The 23,347-nt window shown below is 53.9% G+C and overlaps 1 protein-coding gene across 3 annotated transcripts; it reads right to left on the reverse strand.

The window, feature by feature from the left end:
* Positions 1-524: 524 nt before the first annotated feature.
* Positions 525-16,915, reverse strand: LOC115384866 (uncharacterized). 3 transcript variants are annotated; one of them, XR_003930970.1, is made up of 9 exons: positions 16,767-16,915; positions 13,612-13,825; positions 12,688-12,845; positions 7,865-8,016; positions 7,343-7,502; positions 6,327-6,435; positions 6,170-6,251; positions 1,455-2,144; positions 525-816 (listed from the first exon to the last, which is right to left on the reverse strand). XR_003930970.1 is itself a non-coding variant. In XM_030087046.1 (8 exons), exons 1-8 carry the CDS (start codon positions 16,903-16,905, stop codon positions 1,542-1,544), a joined length of 1,617 nt encoding a protein of 538 aa, XP_029942906.1. In that variant the 5' UTR covers positions 16,906-16,915; the 3' UTR covers positions 525-1,541. The 3 variants fall into 3 exon arrangements, 1 of the variants encoding a protein (XP_029942906.1); XR_003930968.1 differs by having other exon boundaries at positions 525-1,284; XM_030087046.1 differs by having other exon boundaries at positions 525-2,144.
* Positions 16,916-23,347: the final 6,432 nt, after the last annotated feature.

Here is a 23,347-nt window from a genome sequence, read left to right on the forward strand (position 1 = left end):
CGGTCAGACCCATTAGTCCAAAACAATTAATGTCAACAGTGAAAAATGTTAAGGCTACAGTAACAGCATTTATTAGTCAAGAAAATTCTTTAATTTTCGAAATTTAAAAGGTGGAAAGGCCATTTATTCGCTCAAAAAATAGAAAAAAATCTTATTTTTGAAATGAAAAAATTCTTAAATTCATCTCTCAGAAAGTGGTAAGATACAAAAAAATGTATTTTCAAATGTAAATAAGTTGTAAGGCAACAGTCCAGACCATTTATCAGTGGAAAACAAATAACCACCATCATCATCATCGCTTTAATCGTAATAACAATCATCATCGTCACCGTCATCATCATCATCGTCACCGTCATCATCGTCATGTCATCATCATCATCGTCACCGTCATCATCGTCACCGTCACCGTCATCATCGTCATGTCATCATCATCATCGTCACGTCATCATCGTCATGTCATCATCGTCATGTCATCATCATCATCGTCACGTCATCATCATCATCGTCACCGTCATCATCGTCACCGTCATCATCGTCATGTCATCATCATCATCGTCACGTCATCATCGTCACCGTCATCATCGTCATGTCATCATCATCATCGTCACCGTCACACGTCACGACGTTCTGCTGTCTTCTTTTCATTGATTCATTTTCACAACAAAAACAGAAATTCTGAGGCGACACAACAGCGTCTCTCTATTCACAGGCATAAAAAATAACAGGATGCACCGACTGTAGGGTCAGAAGAGACTGACGCTACAGCCGGATGGAGGAGGAGGAGAGACTGACGCTACAGCCGGATGGAGGAGGAGAGACTGACGCTACAGCCGGATGGAGCAGAGACTGACGCTACAGCCGGATGGAGGAGGAGAGACTGACGCTACAGCCGGATGGAGGAGGAGAGACTGACGCTACAGCCGGATGGAGGAGGAGAGACTGACGCTACAGCCGGATGGAGCAGAGACTGACGCTACAGCCGGATGGAGGAGGAGAGACTGACGCTACAGCCGGATGGAGGAGGAGAGACTGACGCTACAGCCGGATGGAGGAAGAGGAGGAGGAGAGACTGACGCTACAGCCGGATGGAGAAGCAGAGACTGACGCTACAGCCGGATGGAGGAGGAGAGACTGATGCTACAGCCGGATGGAGGAGGAGAGACTGACGCTACAGCCGGATGGAGGAGGAGAGACTGACGCTACAGCCGGATGGAGGAGGAGAGACTGACGCTACAGCCGGATGGAGAAGCAGAGACTGACGCTACAGCCGGATGGAGGAGGAGAGACTGACGCTACAGCCGGATGGAGGAGGAGAGACTGACGCTACAGCCGGATGGAGGAGGAGAGACTGATGCTACAGCCGGATGGAGGAGGAGAGACTGACGCTACAGCCAGATGGAGGAGGAGAGACTGACGCTACAGCCGGATGGAGGAGGAGGAGGAGGAGGAGGAGGAGAGACTGACGCTACAGCCGGATGGAGGTCTTCCTCCTGCTCCTCCTGGTCTTTGAACCCTGACAGAAACCTTCATCCTCTCTCCTCCTATTTCTGACCATAGAAGCTGGACATGGTGACATAAGCCTCCTCCTGCTCCTCCTCCTGCTGCTCACCCTTCACCTCCTCCTGACCCTTCACCTCCTCCTGACCCTTCACCTGCTCCTGACCCTTCACCTCCTCCTGACCCTTCACCTCCTCCTGACCCTTCACCTCCTCCTGACCCTTCACCTCCTGACCCTTCACCTCCTCCTGACCCTTCAACTCCTCCTGACCCTTCACCTGCTCCTGACCTTTCACCTCCTGCTGACCCTTCACCTCCTGACCCTTCACCTCCTCCTCCTGACCTTTCACCTCCTGCTGACCTTTCACCTCCTGCTGACCCTTCACCTCCTGACCCTTCACCTCCTCCTCCTGACCCTTCACCTCCTCCTGCTGACCTTTCACCTCCTGCTGACCCTTCCCCTCCTGACCCTTCCCCTCCCCCTGCCGGCTGTTGCCAGGTATCAGCTGTGACTCCATCAGCTGGGCGCTGTGCCCGGAGGACGAGCTCCAGGAGGAGAACAGGTGCTGAGGCGACTCCTTCTGCGGTTCTCCGGAGAAAATCCTGAGAGCGCTGAAAACATCTGGCTGGAGGGGCAGCAGGAGGTCCTGGAGGAACACACACACACACACACACACACACACACACACAGATGAGGTAAAGAGCGAGGATGCTTTGCGGCCAGCAGAGACTGCAGCAGCCTCTCAGGATGAGGGTGTTGAGGCCGGAGCTGGTGGAGGGTCGTGGTCTTCCCAGGGACCTTCTGCGTCCTCAGCAGGTGTCTCGGGGTCACAGGTGTTTCGCCCCTCGACCTGCACACCCTCCTGAGTGGGCCAGCAGAGGCTGAGGTAGCCTTCACCTGCAGAAGGGGTCCGGCTGGACCTGGCTTCGGCAGCTGCTGTGCATTGAGCCCAATCTTCTGCAGGTAACAGCGCATACATGTGGCGGGGAAACCCCTAGCGCCAACCTCGATTGGATAGAGGGTGGCATGCCAGCCAGCGAGGGACGCCTCTTCTACTACATCCTGGTACTTAGCCCTCTCTGCCTGGTGAGCTATGGCTAGCCTGTCTTCCCAGGGAACAGTGAGTTCAGCTAGAATGATGGACTTTGAACTCCTGGACAGAAGGATCATATCTGGTCGGAGGGTAGTCGCCACTGCCTCCTGAGGAAAGACCAACTTCTTCTTGAGGTCTACACGAAGCTCCCGATCTGTTGCGCGGTGTAGCATTGATGGCAGGCTGTCCGAACTTCTTCCCTTCCGAACGTCGCTGCCCTCCAGACGGAAGCTGTGAACCCTGGTGGTGCTGGTGGCGGTTTGTTGGTGTTGCTTCGCTGTAGTTCGACCCACCTGGCGACCTCAGTGAGGACTTTATCATGTCTCCACCTCTAGCGCCCGTCTGCATATATATATATTTTAGGACATTGTATATTTGACAGCTGCTTATTTATTATTTTTTACTTTCTATTTGTACAGTCTAGTCTCTCCTCATATTTAACATTATTTTCTTTTTGATCGCACAAATCTGACTGGTGAAACGCACAAGAATTCCAATGTACCTGTTGAAAAACTGTTTTTTAACCTGTACAAATGGCAATGGAAAGGGCTTTTGGGCAGCTGGTCAGGATGTGGTTCAGTGTGCAGAGGCTGGCGCCGCACTGCCTGCAGGAGCCTCTTGCTCGTTGCCCCAGATCTTCAAATTGCTTGGTGTGGGCAGGAGATCAGCCACAGCGCGCAGCAGGAAGTTCAGCTTGCCTTGGTCAGTCCCCCAGAGCTCCTGGTCTCTCGAGCAGCCCCTCCCACTGCATCCAGCGCGCCTGGGAACCCAGCCCTGCCGCTTTAATTCTACGATCTTCTTCAGCTGTCTCCCGCACCCTTTGCACCACCAAGTCCCTTCTGTCTTGTGTGTTGCTTTTCAACCAGCTCTTGGCGTTATAGTTGCTGAGCCCTAGCCGTCCCCGACACACTATAATTTCTTGTTGCCTCCAGTGGGCTTCTGCTTCCTTCACTGCTTCAAGGGGTTTCCACTTCCTGCCGCAGTTAATGGTAGTGCTTGCGTGCCTGACTTTGTGTCCCTGGAGACTAAAAGCGTACACGCTGCCCTTGCTTTGGTGCCTTTAAATTCCTCTGTGACCGAGGAGCACGGTAACAGGAGTACTGATGACTTGCTGTAGAGGTTGACTGAGCTGAATGCTGGAGGGACGCCCAGCCATTTCCGGATAAACCTGCTACAGGCTCTCTCCATTGCTTCTACTCCGGTCATAGGGAAGTCGTAGAGCAGAAACGGCCACTGGAGTCTTGGTACGATGCCATGCTGGAAGCACCACACCTTAAACCTGCCCAGCAGCGGACATTTGTCGATTCTCCTCAGCCACTCCCTTAGTTGGGCTGAGGTGTCCTCGAGGTTCCCCCTGTCCTTCAGAGTATTGTCATAGCTCTTCCTCAAGCATCGGATTCGCTCCTCCTGAATGGTTGGAATCTCCGACCCCTGGATGCTGAAGGTGCTATTCGACCGACTTCCATTCAGAAGGCACAAGCTCCTGGATTTGCCAGGCTTGAACTGCATCCGGGCCCAGGTAGTCATCTTCTCCAGCGAACTCAGGACCCATCGTGTCCCGAGAATGGATGGGGTCATCACAGTGGTGTCGTCCATGAATGCTCTGCAGGATGGATGTCTCGTTCCATCGCCTGCCGTTGGTCCTTTACACTGGGACTCTCTGACTTTGAGTAACAGGTTCATAGCTGCCACAAACAGGGAAACTGATATGGTGCAGCCCGCCATGATCCCTTTTTCAAGCCTGTGCCACTTGGTGGTGAAATCCTGCACGCTAAACCTCATCTGTAGTGAGTCCATATGGGACATCACCAGATTGATGACCTCTGATGGTACTTGGTAATGTTCCAATGCCTTACAGATGAGCTGATGTGGTACGTTGGGGCATGCCTTTGCGAGATCTAGCCAGACCACTGAGAGAGTCTTCTTGCTTCTCTTCACTTCCTTGATGATCTGGCTGATTACTGACGTGTGCCCCAGGCAGCCAGAGTAACCCGGTACTCCTCCTTTCTGGACGCTTGCATCAACGTCGCCGTTAGTAAGTAAGTATGAGGTTAGCCTTCTAGCAATAATTGCCCAGAAGACCTACCCCTCAACGTCCAGCAGGGAAATTTCTCTGAACTGGTCAAGGCTTGATGAATTCAGCTCCTTGGGAATGAAGCAGCCCTCTGCGAGTGTCCACAGCCAGGGTTCCTGCTTCTTCTTCCACAGTGTGTACAGGAGTGCAGCCAGCCTCCTTAGCAGTTGTGGGCAGTTCTTGTAGATCTTATAAGACGTCTCTGATGGGCGAGGAGCAGATCCTGCATGAGCCCGTCTCACCACTGACCTCACTTCTTCAAAAGTGAAGTCTGCCATGTTGAAGGGGAAGCTTGGTTTGACCCTTGAAATTGGGAAAGGGCGCTCTCCCAGTGGTAGGTCCCTGCTGGGGTCACTATGCGCTGCCTTGACGGCATCTTCCAGTTCCTCCTTAGAACATGCCAGTCTTCTGCTTTTTGGCTGGCCGAGGAGTTCAGATGTGTAGCGGAACGGATTGTAGAAGAATGATTTTCTCTGCCGGTTCTTCTCCTCCTGTTTTCTCCAGGTTGCCTCCGCCCTCTGCAGCTGGAGTAAGTTTCTCCGCACCTCTGAGCTTAACTCGCTCAGTGCTTCCTTTTCCAGATGTGCTGCTCCTTGCCACCTCTTCTTAAGTGCTCACAAGTCTTGACGCTTTTCCGCAATGTGGCGTTGTCGTCTGCTGGGGCCTGATGGCTGTTTATCAGGCTTTCCTTCCTTGATTTCAAATCTGTCGTAGCATGCTTGATACACAGTCTCCACCAAAGTCTTGATCTTGTTTACAGCCTCCCCTTTCAAGGTGTTGTCAAGGCTGATGCTGAGGTCTTCATCCAGCTGCGCCCGCCTGTGGTCCGTTGCTGATGGCAGGTTCAAACGTGGTTTCTTCGGCAAGCCCTCCACATTACGGGCTTCTTGGCTCCTCCTTATGCTTGGAGCACGTTCAGCTAGGAGGTCCTGAGCACTGTGGTGTGCCAAACAGAGCTAACAAACTCTGAGATTGACCTCTGAGCTGCGCTAGATGTTTTGCGCTGCTGCACCTGCTCCTTGCACTTGGATTTGCCTTGATGAATTTTCACGCCACGTTAATTCTTAAAACTTCTGCCACAGATGGAGCATCTTCTGTTAGCTTCACTTTCCTGTTTTTCCACATCCAAGTTCTTAGTCCTCGTATCGTTGTCTGGGTCAGTTGCCGTGTGATCCGTCCTTGACAGCAGATTATCCCCCCCTCGGTCTGCTTGGGGGTATCGTCTTTGTTCAGTACTTGTAGCGTTTCGTGCAGCCCGTCGGGGTGCCAGCATTAGGACTACTGCATGCCGTCTTTCCGTGCAGTCATCCACTCTTTCATGGACGTCCGTGGGTCTTCCCCCACCGCCGATGGGCCTTTCCCCACGGTCACACAGTTCAGATGAGGTAAACACCCAAGATGCTTTGCTACAAGCAGAGTCTGCAGGAGCATATATACACACACACACACACACACACACACACACACACACACACACACACACACACGGCGTGCTGTCCCTCACCGGGCGCCGGTTGTTGGGTGTGTACACATGCAGCAGGGTGTGTTTGGGATGCGGGACTCTCGGCCACATGTGACTGCAGATCCTGTGAGGAGGTAGGGGTCAGGGGTCAGGGGTCAAGGACAGTCCCAGGTGTGTAAAGACCTGTGTGTGGTCTCACCTGTCCCTCTGCAGGATCACCATGCTGGACGTTATCACCACCACGAGCAGCAGACACACCGTGAGCACCGGCGGCTCCCAGCGGCGCTCCGAGGCCTCCGACACCCCGTCTGTTACCATGGAGACGAGTTAGTGAGTTACCATGGAGACCTGCTAGCTTGTTACCATGGAGATGTGTTAAGGCCTTTGTATGCTTCTGCGTCGCAGCGACGTAAAACCTACGCTAGGGCTTGACGCGCACTTCCCAAAAATCCTGACTTCATGTCGAGGCGACGCGTGGTGACGTAAACGTCGAGGGCCGTGATTGGTCCGCTTTCGCGTTGTTTATAGAATGAAGTAGAACTCACCCCGAATGCTTTTCTGATCCGAACAGTGCTTCGGGAGAAGTTTTGATCCAAAATCAAGCAGCGGACATCCGCATACGGCTAGCAGACGGGGCATCGCTAATAACACCGCTCCACCAATCGTTCACCCTGGTCCGCTCAGCCCTCCTCCACAGCCCGGGGTCGCCACATACGTCATATATGCAGATATATGTTCGGTAAGTGCAGCGTGTCTAGATATCTATGTCTATAGATCTGTGTCTGGGTAAAGCCAGCGCTACGGAAGCCGCGTCGTCGTTGTGACTGCCAATTGCGAAACAAAGACACCGCCACGCCCCCTAGCGGCTTGGCGGTGAAATTGCAGAGGAGGGCGTTCCCCTGACGCAGAAGCAGGATGTGTTCAGCAGCGGCGTAGGAATGGCGTCGCCGTGACATAGAACCGTAAATCAGACTGTAGTCTGCTACCATGGAGACGAGTTAGTCTGTTTCCACGGAGACGTGTTTGTGTGTTACCATGGAGATGAGTTAGTCTGTTGCCATGGAGACGAGTTTGTGTGTTACCATGGAGACGAGTTAGTCTGTTTCCACGGAGACCTGCTAGCGTGTTACACAGACATGTGTCATGTTGGCCTTTGCAGCGTGTTCCTCGCTCCCGGCCGGGTTCTGCAGCGGAACAGCAGAACCCTGGAGGTACCTGCGGCCGGGGTGGTGAAGTGGACCGGGCTGCTCCAGGCGCTCCAGCTGCCCTGCAGGTAGACCTGAGGCAGGGATCGAACTCTCACCCCGTACTCGCTGCCGGCCTGCAGCTGCTGCAGGTGGACGGACAGGACGTGATGGGACGACAGGTTGAGAGTCTGGAAGAGACGAGACAGAACATCTGGACACATCTGGAGGGAGGGACAGACTGGAGGACAGACTGGAGGACATGTGGAGGGAGGGACAGACTGGAGGACAGACTGGAGGACATGTGGAGGGAGGGACAGACTGGAGGACAGACTGGAGGACATGTGGAGGGAGGGACAGACTGGAGGACAGACTGGAGGACATGTGGAGGGAGGGACAGACTGGAGGACAGACTGGAGGACATGTGGAGGGAGGGACAGACTGGAGGACAGACTGGAGGACATGTGGAGGGAGGGACAGACTGGAGGACAGACTGGAGGACATGTGGAGGGAGGGACAGACTGGAGGACATGTGGAGCTGTCCAGCTCGTACCGTGTTCTGTGCGCCGCTGCTGAGGAACACCTGGAACATCTGGTTATCTGCGCTCAGATAGTCGCTCTGGTACGGAGTCCGCACGTGGACCAACACCTGGCCCGCCTCGTGGTCCAAGGTCACGTTCCACACCTCTGGGGTCCGGGGCTTCACTGCGGGACGGAACCAGAACGGGAGAACCTGAACCCTCAGACCTCCAGGCCTCCGGACTCTTTTCCAAACGCTGCTTCCTGAAACGCCGGTTCTAGATAAACCAGGAGGAGGCTCAACCCTGGAGGACGGAGACAGGGGGACGGAGACAGGGGACAGGGGGACAGTGGGACAGGGGGACGGAGACAGGGGGACCTGACTGCGGCGCTGTGTTACAAACCAGTTTTCTACCAAAACTCTAGCGCTTCTTGGCTGGAGGAGGTGGACGCTCCTCCGCCCTCCTCCGTCCTCCTCCGTCCCTCTCGTCTCTGCGGCTGTCTTCGTCTCGTCTGTCTCACTGGAGGTAAATATCAGTCCTGGACCTGATCCAGGTCTCTGGACGCCGGGGACATGGAGGGGGTCACACGTCCGTGGAGGACAGGAGCGGGGGACCCACAGACATCAGAACTAGACGCCCGAAGGCGGAGTCAACCGCGTCTCACTGGCGGCCATCTTAGGACGGTGGACACTCCGGGCACTCTGGGTAATCTCAGGCAGGGTGAGTTACACTGAAATACTGGACTCATTGAATTCTTGACGGATTTACAGACGGTCTGATTCATGGCTCCCGTTACGGTGCTGTGATTCAGACTAAATGTTAAAATCACAACTTCTCTTTCTGAAAAATGCTTGTTTAGCGTGTTTCACTATTAAATATTGTGTTTAAATATTGCAAGATTGGTTTTGACCCTGCCTCTGTAGACATTTACCATCTATTTTCATCTTATTTAATTAGATTTTCTCTTTCTCTCTCAAATCCTCAATTTTTCCAGGACTGAATATAGAAATAAAGTGAGCCCAGCTTGTTACATACTGTGTTTTTGTCCTTATCCTTCATGTTGAAGGGAAAAGGTGGAACATATTGACAAAAATTTGTAATGTCTGAATACTTTTCCTTCCATTTTTAAGGCTCATTAAAGCGCCGAGGGCTCTGGGAACTGGCTCTCAGGAGGGACGGCTTCGTGGCTGGCGATCGGGCCCAGACAGGGTTCAGACAGGACCGGCAGACCCCCCTGCTCGTCTGCAAAGGCTGTTCATCACTGGCCACAGGAGTCCCGGAGCATCAATCAATACTGAAATGTGTGTATTTATTGTGATTTATCTTCTTACAGCTATTAGGAGATTTGTTGTTTATGCTTGATTTTCTAACAGAAGAGTATTTCTGTTCTAACATTTAGAACATTATTTAATATTATTTACTTATTTGAAAAGAGTTTAAGCGAGCTATTATTGTTGTTCCAAGTTTACAGATTTCCTTTAAATTTTATTACAAAAGTTAATCTTGCATCATTGAAGCATAATAAAGCTCATCAGCCTCCCAGAAGCCGATCTGAATTTGTGTCTGAATTTGTCCTATTTTTTCCAAATCACAATATGCTCACCCCGGGGGATCTGTACTCTCACCTGGGGTATACTGTATGTAGGATTTTGTTTTGGTCTTGCTTTGAGGTTCAGTAAGTTTGGCTTTGGTCTGATGTTACTCTTCAATTAAAAAGAAAAAAGAAAAAAAAAAAAAAAAGTCCATGACTTATTTTTATGTAAAATATTTATGATATCATTATTTAATTGTGTTTATAAATATATATAGTATATATATATATATATATATATATATATATATATATATATATATATACATATGTATATGTATATATATATGTGTGTGTGTGTGTGTGTGTGTGTGTGTGTGTGTGTGTGTGTGTGTATACGTATTAGAGCTGGGCAACGATTAAAATTTTTAATCGCGATTAATCGCACCCCAGTCCTGGAGTTAATCACGATTAATCGCGATTAAAATGGCTCATTTGAAGTCTGCCGATTCCATTCAAAATGTGTTACATAAATAATTTTACAATTGATCAAATATGATTTATAATGGCTTAAAATACCAAGTCTTTACCAAGACTGCCCCCCAACACACACACACACACACACACACACACACACACACACACACACCAATAGCAGAGATGAAAAATGGAAGTTTCTTATGAGCGCTCACTTCCTCAAACTTCATTCTATCAGCCTGAATCCAGTCACGCCGCACGGCGCCTCCTACTGACCTTTATTAATCCAGATTGTGTGTTGAAGGGAAATGTACTTTATTTTGTGTGTTTTCAGCCTGAAAAACGCCCAGCTGGCCGAAACGCTGCTCCGACAAAACTCGCGATTTAAGTTTCACTTTCATTTTCTTCATATTTGCGCTCCTGGTTTCAGTTTGTTCCTCATACCAGCATTTTCCTCCTGATTTTTCTGATAATTCGGCCGAGTTCAATATGGCAGTTAATGAGGAATGGACCGTGTTTCACCGCTAAAAGTGTGTGTGTGTTTTTTTGACGCTCAGCTGGAGCGCGGTGTGACTCTCGGCTGGGGGCGCAGGACAGATTAGATTAACGGCGACATTTTTTTTCTCGCGTGATAAGACTCTCGCGATAACGCAGCACGTTAACGGCCCAGCTATTATATATATATATATATATATATATAAATGTACAGTGGTGGGCGCAGTCCACTAATCAGCTAACCGCTAATTAGCGAAGCCAACATTTTCATTAGCGGATTAGCTGTTCAGCTAACTTTGAAAAACATTAGCGTACTAATTGGCTTCCGCTAAATTTACACATTAGCGACTCTGGTTTCCGAGGGTACTTGAACGCCTCTCGTACGAGCTTCCTACTGTGCAAAGTCATGAAAAGTCTCTTCTCTGTGGTTAGAAAACACCGAAAATTGTTTCAAAAAAACATGGATTTTGTAATGCATATAACTCCCGATCCATTTGTCCGATTGAAACGATTCAAAAACTGTTAGAAAGCCCCGGAACTCAAGATTCTGGGGATACTTGAATGACTCGTGTACGTGGTTGGGTCATGGCGCGACGTCAACAAATGATCCCATATACACTCTCGGTGCTCGGGGCTCGTGGAGAAAATAGAGAGGAGCAGAGCGGGCGCTGCAGAGCGCGAGCCGCTCCGCTCGCGGCGCTACCCCGCGCCGATCAACCGTCAGACAGGAGCTCGATGCGGCGCTACCCCGCGCCGATCAACCGTCAGACAGGAGCTCGATGCGGCGCTACCCCGCGCCGATCGACCGTCAGACAGGAGCTCGATGCGGCGCTACCCCGCGCCAATCGACCGTCAGACAGGAGCTCGATGCGGCGCTACCCCCGCGCCGATACAAACCGTCAGACAGGAGCTCGATGCGGCGCTACCCCGCGCCAATCGACCGTCAGACAGGAGCTCGATGCGGCGCTCCCCCGCGCCGATCAACCGTCAGACAGGAGCTCGATGCGGCGCTACCCCGCGCCAATCGACCGTCAGACAGGAGCTCGATGCGGCGCTACCCCGCGCCGATCGACCGTCAGACAGGAGCTCGATGCGGCGCTACCCCGCGCCGATCGACCGTCAGACAGGAGCTCGATGCGGCGCTACCCCGCGCCGATCGACCGTCAGACAGGAGCTCGATGCGGCGCTACCCCGCGCCGATCGACCGTCAGACAAGAGCTCGATCCGAAACTCGGTGCGGCGCTGCCGCTTCCGTGGACGGCGCGTCCTGTGTGAACCAGGCGTTAGCGCTTAGCGGTTAGCGGTTATTGTTAGCTTCAGCTAAATCTTTTAGCAGTTTATCGGTTTAGCGTTATCGAAGCTAACTTTTCAGTTAGCGGAAGAACGGTTATCGAAGCTAACTTTTTGGTTAGCTGTGCCCACCACTGTGTATATATATATATATATATATATGTATGTATATATATATATACACATATATATATGTCAATCAATCAATCAATCAATTTATTTTTGTACAGCCCAGTATCACAACAACAGTTGCCTCAGAGGGCTTCAAGATGTTACATTGGTAAAAGTATATGTATATATGTATATATATATGTATGTATGTATATATATATATGTATATGTATATATATGTTCATATATGTGACTTTTTTATTAATTATGTATTTATTTTTTATAAAATTTTGTTTGTTTCTCTATTCCTCAATATTTGCTTTTTATGATTTATTTTATAAATACGTTTATATATTTGGTCTATTATTTGAGTTATTAAATATTGATAATAGAACTTTTATGTCTGTGTGTGTGCAGTGATGTTTCCGATCCACTTAATGTAATTTTCTTATCAAACTCCACGGTTATGCCTATTTGTAAGCACACAGTTAAATATCTGTGTGTCTGACGTTCATAACAAACCAAGTCGTTTGAAAATCGATTGAAAGTTGATCAATCAGTGGTTTTTTCAAAGCTGACGCTCCACTGACATCGATGTGACGAGCGAGCGAGCGGCCCTGGACCAAGATGGCCGCCATGTGACGACGTCAGTCCCCCTCGGGTTACAGCGGCATGAGCCGTCTGGTGTTTGTATATATATCTATGGGGGGACCTGCCGGTCTGGACGCGACTCGGCATGCTGGGTAATGCTCTCTCTGCACTGCTTCCTTCATGACCGTTTCCACGGCAACAACCATCTGAGCTGGAGCGACGAGGGGAGGCCAGACCACTCACCCTGGCCCCCAGCAGCCCCCTGGCCCCGGCCCGTGGACAGACGACCCCCCGGCGTGGGACCCAGGACCAGATCCCCGGAGCCCTAGTCCCGCAGGTCTGCAGAGTGTCCGTCCTCACCGATCTTCCTCAGGTCCACGGTGGTCCACAGCGAGCCCCCCTTCCTCAGGTCCACCGTCAGGTTCAGGTCGGCCAGAGGAAGCAGGTCTCTGGACCGGATGGTGTCTCCGGCCGCCGTCCAGCATCTGGTTCTCTTCCTGTCGGCCCAGTCCATGAAGCTGGAGCAGAGGACACAGTCAGAGACACGGCTGCTAGCCGCTAACCGCTGACTGCTAACCGCTGACTGTTAGCCGCTAACCACTGACTGCTAGCCACTAACCGCTGACTAATGACTGCTAACTGCTGACTGCTAACTACTGACTACTAACTGCTAACCGCTAATCACTGACTGCTAACCGCTTACTGCTAACCACCCACCGCTAACCACTAACTGCTTACTGCTAACCGCTTACTGCTAACCGCTTACTGCTAACTGCTAACTTCCCACCCATAACCGCCAACTGCTAACCGCTAACTGCTAACCACCCACCAATAACCGATAGCTGCTAGCTACTAGCTGCTAGCTGCTCCAAAACATTCAGAAGTGTATAAACAGAATGGACTGCAGGACCTGTTGGACCTGTTGGACCTGTTGGACCTGTCGGTCCTGCAGGACCTGTCGGTCCTGCAGGACCTGTTGGACCTGTTGGACCTGTTGGACCTGTCGGTCCTGCAGGACCTGTTGGACCTGTTGGACCTGTCGGTCCTGCAGGACCTGTTGGACCTGTCGGTCCTGCAGGACCTGTTGGACCTGTTGGACCTGTCGGTCCTGCAGGACCTGTTGGACCTGTTGGACCTGTCGGTCCTGCAGGACCTGTTGGACCTGTTGGACCTGTCGGTCCTGCAGGACCTGTTGGACCTGTTGGACCTGTCGGTCCTGCAGGACCTGTTGGACCTGTTGGACCTGTCGGTCCTGGGCCTGCAGTCCTGTCCTGCAGTCTTTACCACAGGTGCATGTGCTCAATGCTGTCTGGCTCCTGGTCCTGGACCTGCTCCTCCATCTGGTCCTGGTCCTCATCTTGGTCCTGCTCGTCATCCCGGTCCTGGTCCCGGTCCTGGTCCCGGTCCCAGTCCTGGACTTGATGGGGGCCTGGCAGCAGCTGGCAGGTCAGACTGGACTCTTGGGTGCTGATGTGGGACGTACAGCTGATCCTGGACCCTGAACCGTGAGAGCAGTTCCATCAATAGGGGCTCTAGACCGGCAAACCACTGCTCCCCCCCCCCCCGGAGGAACCAGCTACAGCAACGTGAGGCCCCGTCCCCTCTGTCCCCCATGAGGCCCCGTCCCCTCTGTCCCCCATGAGGCCCCGTCCCCTCTGTCCCCCATGAGGCCCCGTCCCCTCTGTCCCCCATGTGGGCCCCGTCCCCTCTGTCCCCCATGTGGGCCCCGTCCCCTCTGTCCCCCATGTGGGCCCCGTCCCCTCTGTCCCCCATGAGGCCCCGTCCCCTCTGTCCCCCATGAGGCCCTGTCCCCTCTGCCCCCCATGAGGCCCCGTCCCCTCTGTCCCCCATGAGGCCCTGTCCCCTCTGCCCCCCATGAGGCCCCGTCCCCTCCGTCCCCCATGAGGCCCTGTCCCCTCCGTCCCCCATGTGGGCCCCGTCCACTCTGCCCCCCATGAGGCCCCGTCCCCTCTGTCCCCCATGAGGCCCCGTCCCCTCCGTCCCCCATGAGGCCCTGTCCCCTCCGTCCTCCCATGTGGGCCCTGTCCACTCTGCCCCCCATGAGCCCCGTCCCCTCTGTCCCCCATGAGGCCCCGTCCCCTCCGTCCCCCATGAGGCCCCGTCCACTCTGCCCCCCATGAGGCCCCGTCCCCTCTGTCCCCCCTGAGGCCCCGTCCCCTCCGTCCCCCATGAGGCCCCGTCCACTCTGCCCCCCATGAGGCCCCGTCCCCTCTGTCCCCCATGAGGCCCCGTCCCCTCCGTCCCCCATGAGGCCCTGTCCCCTCCGTCCCCCATGTGGGCCCTGTCCACTCTGCCCCCCATGAGGCCCCGTCCCCTCTGTCTCCCCATGAGGCCCCGTCCCCTCCGTCCCCATGAGCCCCGTCCACTCTGCCCCCCATGAGGCCCCGGTCCACTCTGCCCCCCAGAGGCCCCGTCCCCTCATTGGCTGTATATAAAGGTGGGCGGGGCCAACGTGACGTCCCCCACAGCGTTCTCATTGGCTGTATATAAAGGTGGGCGGGGCCAACGTGACGTCCCCCACAGCGTTCTCATTGGCTGTATATAAGGTGGGCGGGGCCAACGTGACGTCCCCCACAGCGTTCTCATTGGCTGTATATAAAGGTGGGCGGGGCCAACGTGACGTCCCCCACAGCGTTCTCATTGGCTGTATATAAAGGTGGGCGGGGCCAACGTGGCGTCCCCCACGGCGTTCTTCCAGCAGGTCGTCTCCAGACTGGACTCTAAACCAGGTGTAACGTGATTGGTCCAGTCTGTCACATGACCACGTCACATGGACAGAGGAGGAGCTGTGATTGGCTGATTGATGTGGAAATCAGAGTCTGGTCCAGAAGAACCTCGAGACAGAGACCAGAACCGGTTCTGGAACCAGGACTGGATGTGTTGATTAACAGTCTGAAACTCACCAAGTTGAATGAGTTCTGACTGGTTCTGATGGGTTCTAGAAGGTTCTGATGGGTTCTAGAGGGTTCTGATGGGTTCTAGAGGGTTCTGATGGGTTCTAGAGGGTTATCACTGGTTCTGATGGGTTTTAGAGTGTTCTGATGGGTTCTAGAGGGTTATTACTGGTTCTGATGGGTTTTAGAGGGTTCTGATGGGTTCTGATGGGTTCTAGAGGGTTCTGATGGGTTCTAGAGGGTTCTGATGGGTTCTAGAGGGTTATTATTGGTTCTGATGGGTTTTAGAGGGTTCTGATGGGTTTTAGAGGGTTCTGATGGGTTCTAGAGGGTTCTGATGGGTTCTAGAGGGTTCTGATGGGTTCTAGAGGGTTATTATTGGTTCTGATGGGTTTTAGAGGGTTCTGATGGGTTCTAGAGGGTTCCATTGAGACCCGGCCTCTTTTTGAACCACCATCATCGCCCCCTGCTGGAATTTCCCCAGAATTACAGCTTTTCTGCTCTTCAGCATGAGATTCATGTTTCAGCATCAGAGGTCGGAGCCGGGTGTGTGTGTGTGTGTGTGTGTGTGTGTGTGTGTGTGTGTGTGTGTAGTAAAATTTATCCACACACCACCACAATGAAATGTATTACAAATGTTCAGTACACATTTTTACACATTCGGGTGTGTGAAGGGGTCAAGGGGTCACGGTGTGTGAAGGGGTCAAGGGGTCACGGTGTGTGAAGGGGTGATGTAAACCTCAGGGTTCTCTCTGATTGGATGATTCTGAGCTGCTTACCTATTGGCAGAACTTAGCCACGCCCCCTTGTAACCACAAACCAGAGGGAACATCCTGCCAGGTAAACATGGTAACACACACACACACACACACACACACACACACACACACACACACACACACACGTTTGTACAGCTATAGTTGTGAGGACATTGACATCATGCATTTCCAGCCCCTCACCCTGACCCTGACCCTGACCCGGACCCTAAACCTGACCTCAGCCTGACTGTAACCCGAAACCAAACATCCGGTCTGAACCTCAAAAAGGCCAAAACAGTCGAACAGTGAGGACCGGCAAAGATGTCCTCACTGGTCCTCACAACTATAGCTGTACATGTACACACACACACACACACGTACACACACACACACACACACGTACACACACACACACACACACACACGTACACACACACACGTACACACACACACACCTACACACACACACACCTACACACACACACACACACACACACACACCACACACTACACACACACACACACACACACACACACACACACACACACACCAAGGATAGCATCAAAGATATATGTAAAGCTGCTCCAACAGCATTAAGTCAGTTACTCAGTCAGGTACTCCGTGACTCAGTTACTCTGTTAGTCAGTTACTCCATTACTCAGTAAGTCAGTTACTCGGTTACTCAGTTACTAGTTACTCAGAGTGTCTCCCCGGAGGAGCTTCAGTGTTTCCTGCTCTCAGAGCTTCAGTCTCATCCAGTCTTACCGACATCCGAGTCTCCGCTGTGACCCTGAGAGCCTGCGAGCGGCGGCAGCAGCATCATCATCATCAGCAGCAGCGGCGGCGGCGGCGGCGGCGGCGGCGGCGCCACGCCGCTCCTCCACCTCCTCTTCAGCAGCTCCATCCCGTCCAGCAGCAGCAGTCAGACTGAGCAGCAGGAAGCTGCAGTTTGTGGTTCAGACCACTACCTGCAGGAGGCTCCGCCCACTTTCTGCAGCGCCGCTCCAATGAGTCACAGTCGCAACAACAACAGCCGCCGCTTCTACAGGCGGACTGACAACAGCTCTACCTCAGCAAGAAGAGACCTGCAGAACCAGAACCTGCAGAACCAGAACCAAAAAAAAAAAAAAAGGGGGGTCGTGGCTCCTCTCCTGCAGCTGGATGGCAGCTGCCTCGACCAATCACACGGGACGCCACTGAAGCGTTGACTGATGGTTTCTGTCTCATGTCTGTATTCTTGCTTGTGTTGGACGTCGCTTTGGACAAAAGCGTCTGCTGAAGGAAACTGTAGAATTGTAGGTCAGAGGTTCTGTTGGGGTCTACATGTAGACGGGGTCTACATGTAGAAGGGGTCTACATATAGACGGGGTCTACATGTAGAAGGGGTCTATGAATAGACGGGGTCTACATGTAGAAGGGGTCTACATGTAGAAGGGGTCTACATATAGACGGGGTCTACATGTAGAAGGGGTCTACATGTAGAAGGGGTCTACATGTAGACGGGGTCTACATGTAGAAGGGGTCTACATATAGACGGGGTCTACATGTAGAAGGGGTCTATGAATAGACGGGGTCTACATGTAGAAGGGGTCTATGAATAGACGGGGTCTACATGTAGAAGGGGTCTACATGTAGACGGGGTCTACATGTAGAAGGGGTCTACATATAGACGGGGTCTACATGTAGAAGGGGTCTACATGTAGAAGGGGTCTACATGTAGACGGGGTCTACATGTAGAAGGGGTCTATGAATAGACGGGGTCTACATGTAGAAGGGGTCTACATGTAGAAGGGGTCTACATATAGACGGGGTCTACATGTAGAAGGGGTCTACATGTAGAAGGGGTCTACATGTAGACGGGGTCTACATGTAGAAGGGGTCTACATATAGACGGGGTCTACATGTAGAAGGGGTCTACATGTAGAAGGGGTCTACATATAGACGGGGTCTACATGTAGAAGGGGTCTACATGTAGAAGGGGTCTACATGTAGAAGGGGTCTATGAATAGACGGGGTCTACATGTAGAAGGGGTCTACATGTAGAAGGGGTCTACATATAGACGGGGTCTACATGTAGAAGGGGTCTACATGTAGAAGGGGTCTACATGTAGACGGGGTCTACATGTAGAAGGGGTCTACATATAGACGGGGTCTACATGTAGAAGGGGTCTACATGTAGAAGGGGTCTACATGTAGACGGGGTCTACATGTAGAAGGGGTCTACATGTAGAAGGGGTCTACATGTAGACGGGTCTACATGTAGAAGGGGTCTATGAATAGACGGGGTCTACATGTAGAAGGGGTCTACATGTAGAAGGGGTCTACATATAGACGGGGTCTACATGTAGAAGGGGTCTACATGTAGAAGGGGTCTACATATAGACGGGGTCTACATGTAGAAGGGGTCTACATGTAGAAGGGGTCTACATATAGACGGGGTCTACATGTAGAAGGGGTCTACATGTAGAAGGGGTCTACATATAGACGGGGTCTACATGTAGAAGGGGTCTACATGTAGAAGGGGTCTACATGTAGACGGGGTCTACATGTAGAAGGGGTCTACATATAGACGGGGTCTACATGTAGAAGGGGTCTACATGTAGAAGGGGTCTACATATAGACGGGGTCTACATGTAGAAGGGGTCTACATGTAGAAGGGGTCTACATGTAGAAGGGGTCTATGAATAGACGGGGTCTACATGTAGAAGGGGTCTACATGTAGAAGGGGTCTACATATAGACGGGGTCTACATGTAGACGGGGTCTACATGTAGAAGGGGTCTACATGTAGACGGGGTCTACATGTAGAAGGGGTCTACATATAGACGGGGTCTACATGTAGAAGGGGTCTACATGTAGAAGGGGTCTACATGTAGACGGGGTCTACATGTAGAAGGGGTCTACATGTAGAAGGGGTCTACATGTAGACGGGGTCTACATGTAGAAGGGGTCTATGAATAGACGGGGTCTACATGTAGAAGGGGTCTACATGTAGAAGGGGTCTACATATAGACGGGGTCTACATGTAGAAGGGGTCTACATGTAGAAGGGGTCTACATGTAGACGGGGTCTACATGTAGAAGGGGTCTACATATAGACGGGGTCTACATGTAGAAGGGGTCTACATGTAGAAGGGGTCTACATATAGACGGGGTCTACATGTAGAAGGGGTCTACATGTAGAAGGGGTCTACATGTAGAAGGGGTCTATGAATAGACGGGGTCTACATGTAGAAGGGGTCTACATGTAGAAGGGGTCTACATATAGACGGGGTCTACATGTAGAAGGGGTCTACATGTAGAAGTGGTCTACATGTAGACGGGGTCTACATGTAGAAGGGGTCTACATATAGACGGGGTCTACATGTAGAAGGGGTCTACATGTAGAAGGGGTCTACATATAGACGGGGTCTACATGTAGAAGGGGTCTACATGTAGAAGGGGTCTATGAATAGACGGGGTCTACATGTAGAAGGGGTCTACATGTAGACGGGGTCTACATGTAGACGGGGTCTACATGTAGAAGGGGTCTACATATAGACGGGGTCTACATGTAGAAGGGGTCTATGAATAGACGGGGTCTACATGTAGAAGGGGTCTACATGTAGAAGGGGTCTACATATAGACGGGGTCTACATGTAGAAGGGGTCTACATGTAGAAGGGGTCTACATGTAGACGGGGTCTACATGTAGAAGGGGTCTACATATAGACGGGGTCTACATGTAGAAGGGGTCTATGAATAGACGGGGTCTACATGTAGAAGGGGTCTACATGTAGACGGGGTCTACATGTAGACGGGGTCTACATGTAGAAGGGGTCTACATGTAGACGGGGTCTACATGTAGAAGGGGTCTACATATAGACGGGGTCTACATGTAGAAGGGGTCTACATGTAGAAGGGGTCTACATGTAGACGGGGTCTACATGTAGAAGGGTCTACATATAGACGGGGTCTACATGTAGAAGGGGTCTATGAATAGACGGGGTCTACATGTAGAAGGGGTCTACATGTAGACGGGGTCTACATGTAGAAGGGGTCTACATATAGACGGGGTCTACATGTAGAAGGGGTCTACATATAGACGGGGTCTACATGTAGAAGGGGTCTACATATAGACGGGGTCTACCTGTGGAGCCTGTTGCTTCAGGGGTCAGGGATCTCTCGGGGTTGGTGGTCTTCAAAGCTAAACCCTCTCCTGGACTTGAGGCCTCCTTGCCGGCTTTCGCTCCCAGCAGGAAGTCTCCACCCTGGTCCTCCAGCTCCCCCTCACCGGCCAGGCGGGTCTGGGTCCATCTGGGACTTCCTGGTCTCTGGAGAGGACTGCTGTTGGTTTGGTGGTCTGCGGGGGTCCTCTCACTGCTGGCCCCCCTGTGGACGTGGTTTCGTGGCGATCCCTCTGTCGGTACTCCAGACAGGATCGAGTGAGGCGGGGTCTGTTGGGGGACCCTTTTCTAAACCCCGCCCCTGCTGGAGCCAGGACTAGGATATGAACTGGACTCATCCTGGGGCTCTCTGCTGGTCATAAAGACGCTCCAGAGGTCCAGCAGAGTCCTCGTCTCGCTGGAACCGGCTGCCGGCGGTCCTGAGTGGACTTCCGTCTTCATTAGACCACCGGACACCACGTCGGATCTTCTCGGCCCCGTCTTCAGTTCTGTCCTGGCGTTCTGGGGAGCCAGCCGGTCCACGATGTGGACCACAGCTCCAGACCAGCAGTCCTCAAGAAAAGCCGGTCCACGATGTGGACCACAGCTCCAGACCAGCGGTCCTCAAGAAAAGCCGGTCCACAATGTGGACCACAGCTCCAGACCAGCGGTCCTCAAGAAAAGCCGGTCCACGATGTGGACCACAGCTCCAGACCAGCGGTCCTCAAGAAAAGCCGGTCCACGATGTGGACCACAGCTCCAGACCAGCGGTCCTCAAGAAAAGCCGGTCCACGATGTGGACCACAGCTCCAGACCAGCGGTCCTCAAGAACAGCTGATCAGTGAAACTGCACAACGTTGGTGTTCTGGTGGAGCTTCATCTCTCAGAGACCCGATACGGTTCAGTTCTGCAACCAGGACGGGAACCAGGACAGGGACCAGGACAGGGACCAGGACGGGGACCAGGACAAGGACCAGGACGGGGACCAGGACAAGGACCAGGACGGGGACAAGGACGGGGACCAGCACAGCCTCAGCGGTGGACAAACAGTGAGCAGCAGCAGAAGCTGAGGATGAGGATGAGTATGAGGATGAAGCTGAGGATGAAGATGAGGCTGAGGATGAAGCTGAGGATGAAGATGAAGATGAGGATGAAGCTGTGGATGAAGATGAGGATGAGGATGAAGATGAGGCTGAAGCTGAGGATGAAGATGAAGATAAAGCTGTGGATGAAGATGAGGCTGAGGATGAAGATGAGGCTGAGGATGAAGATGAGGCTGAGGATGAAGATGAGGCTGAAGCTGGTTCTCTTCGGGCCTCACTGCTGTTCATGTTCCATTGTTGTGAAGCGAGCCGCGGATTTGGAACCCTGGTGAAGAACATGTTGAGAACCAGATGACAGCTTCCTGTCTATGCAGAGACAGCAAGCCACTTCCTGTCTGCTGCTGCTTCACTTCCTGTTTTCCCCACAACCCCAAACTCTCATGCACGTAGGCGCACACACACACACACACACACACACACACACACTCATGCACACGTGGGGTGAGAACATGACAGGGACGAGCGTTGAAGAACCAGGAGAACCGCCGTCTGCCGTCCTCCTGGGCTGCTGGTTCTCCCATCAGGCCGTTCTCCTGCGGTCTGCTTCAGCCGACGCCGTTTCAGTCTAGAACAATTCCTCTGGCTCTCCTGCCTCGCCGGAGGAGGAACTCCATCGTAGGAAAGAGGTCCGGTTCCCAGTCTGGTAATTTGAGGCGTTCCTGAACGGAACCCTGAGAGAACAGGAGGGACGGACTGCTGTCCCCCCACCGGCCCGATCAGGACGACGGTTCCAACCCAACGCTCCACACTCCGTCCGCAAGAGAGGATTTCGAACCGGGTCTGCACAAGAACCTGGACTCGACGGAACCTGGACTCATGATCAAGGCTCCACTCTCACCGCAGAGCTCCGCCCACCCGCGTCCCACGAGGAACCGCCTGCTAATGAGTCCAATGTGGGACAAGAGGTGTGATTGTGAGGGAGGATGTGGGACGGCGCCCCCGCCTGGCAGCGCCCCCGCCTGGCAGCGCCCCCGCCTGGCAGCGCCTCGCCTGGCAGCGCCCCCGCCTGCGGCCCCCCGCCTGGCAGCGCCCCCGCCTGGCGGCGCCTCAGCCTGGCAGCGCCCCCGCCTGGCAGGCGCCCCCGCCTGGCGGCGCCTCAGCCTGGCAGCGCCCCCGCCTGGCGGCGCCCCCGCCTGGCAGCGCCCCCGCCTGGCGGCGCCTCAGCCTGGCGGCGCCCCCGCCTGGCGGCGCCCCCGCCTGGCGGCGCCTCAGCCTGGCGGCGCCTCAGCCTGGCGGCGCCCCCGCCTGGCGGCGCCTCGGCCTGGCGGCGCCTCGGCCTGGCGGCGCCTCGGCCTGGCGGCGCCTCGGCCTGGCAGCGCCCCCGCCTGGCGGCGCCTCAGCCTGGCGGCGCCCCCGCCTGGCGGCGCCCCCGCCTGGCGGCGCCTCAGCCTGGCAGCGCCTCAGCCTGGCGGCGCCCCCGCCTGGCGGCGCCTCGGCCTGGCGGCGCCTCGGCCTGGCAGCGCCTCGGCCTGGCAGCGCCCCCGCCTGGCGGCGGCCCCGCCTGGCGGCGCCTCAGCCTGGCAGCGCCTCGGCCTAGCGGCGCCTCGGCCTGGCAGTGCCCCCGCCTGGCGGCGCCTCGGCCTGGCAGTGCCCCCGCCTGGCAGTGCCCCGCCTGGCAGTGCCCCCGCCTGGCGGCGCCCCCGCCTGGCAGCACCCCCCCCCCGCCTGGCAGCGCCTCGGCCTGGCAGCGCCCCCCCCCGCCTGGCAGCGCCCCCGCCTGGCAGCGCCCCCGCCTGGCGGCGCCTCAGCCTGGCAGCGCCTCGGCCTGGCAGCGGCCCCCCCCCCCCCCCCGCCTGGCAGCGCCTCGGCCTGGCAGCGCCCCCACCTGGCGGCGCCTGTCAGAACCAGGCCCCCTGCTGACGAGCGCAGCGCTCAGTGTTTGGTTTTTCCAGGTTATTGGAGCGACTGGCTCCTCATCAGCTGTGAATCACATGACCGCTGTGTGGTTCAGACACGCCTTGGTTTGAGCTTTCGATATTGTCTCAACATTTTTTATTAATGTTAGAGAAATACAGTATTTCCGCTCCGTGTCTCCCCGTTCATTTGACCTGCTGACTGAGAGCAGCGTGGGCGCGGCGGCGGCGGCGGCGCGGGGGCGCGG

This window comes from Salarias fasciatus, unplaced genomic scaffold (assembly GCF_902148845.1).
Source record: "Salarias fasciatus unplaced genomic scaffold, fSalaFa1.1, whole genome shotgun sequence".
NCBI lineage: Eukaryota > Metazoa > Chordata > Actinopteri > Blenniiformes > Blenniidae > Salarias > Salarias fasciatus.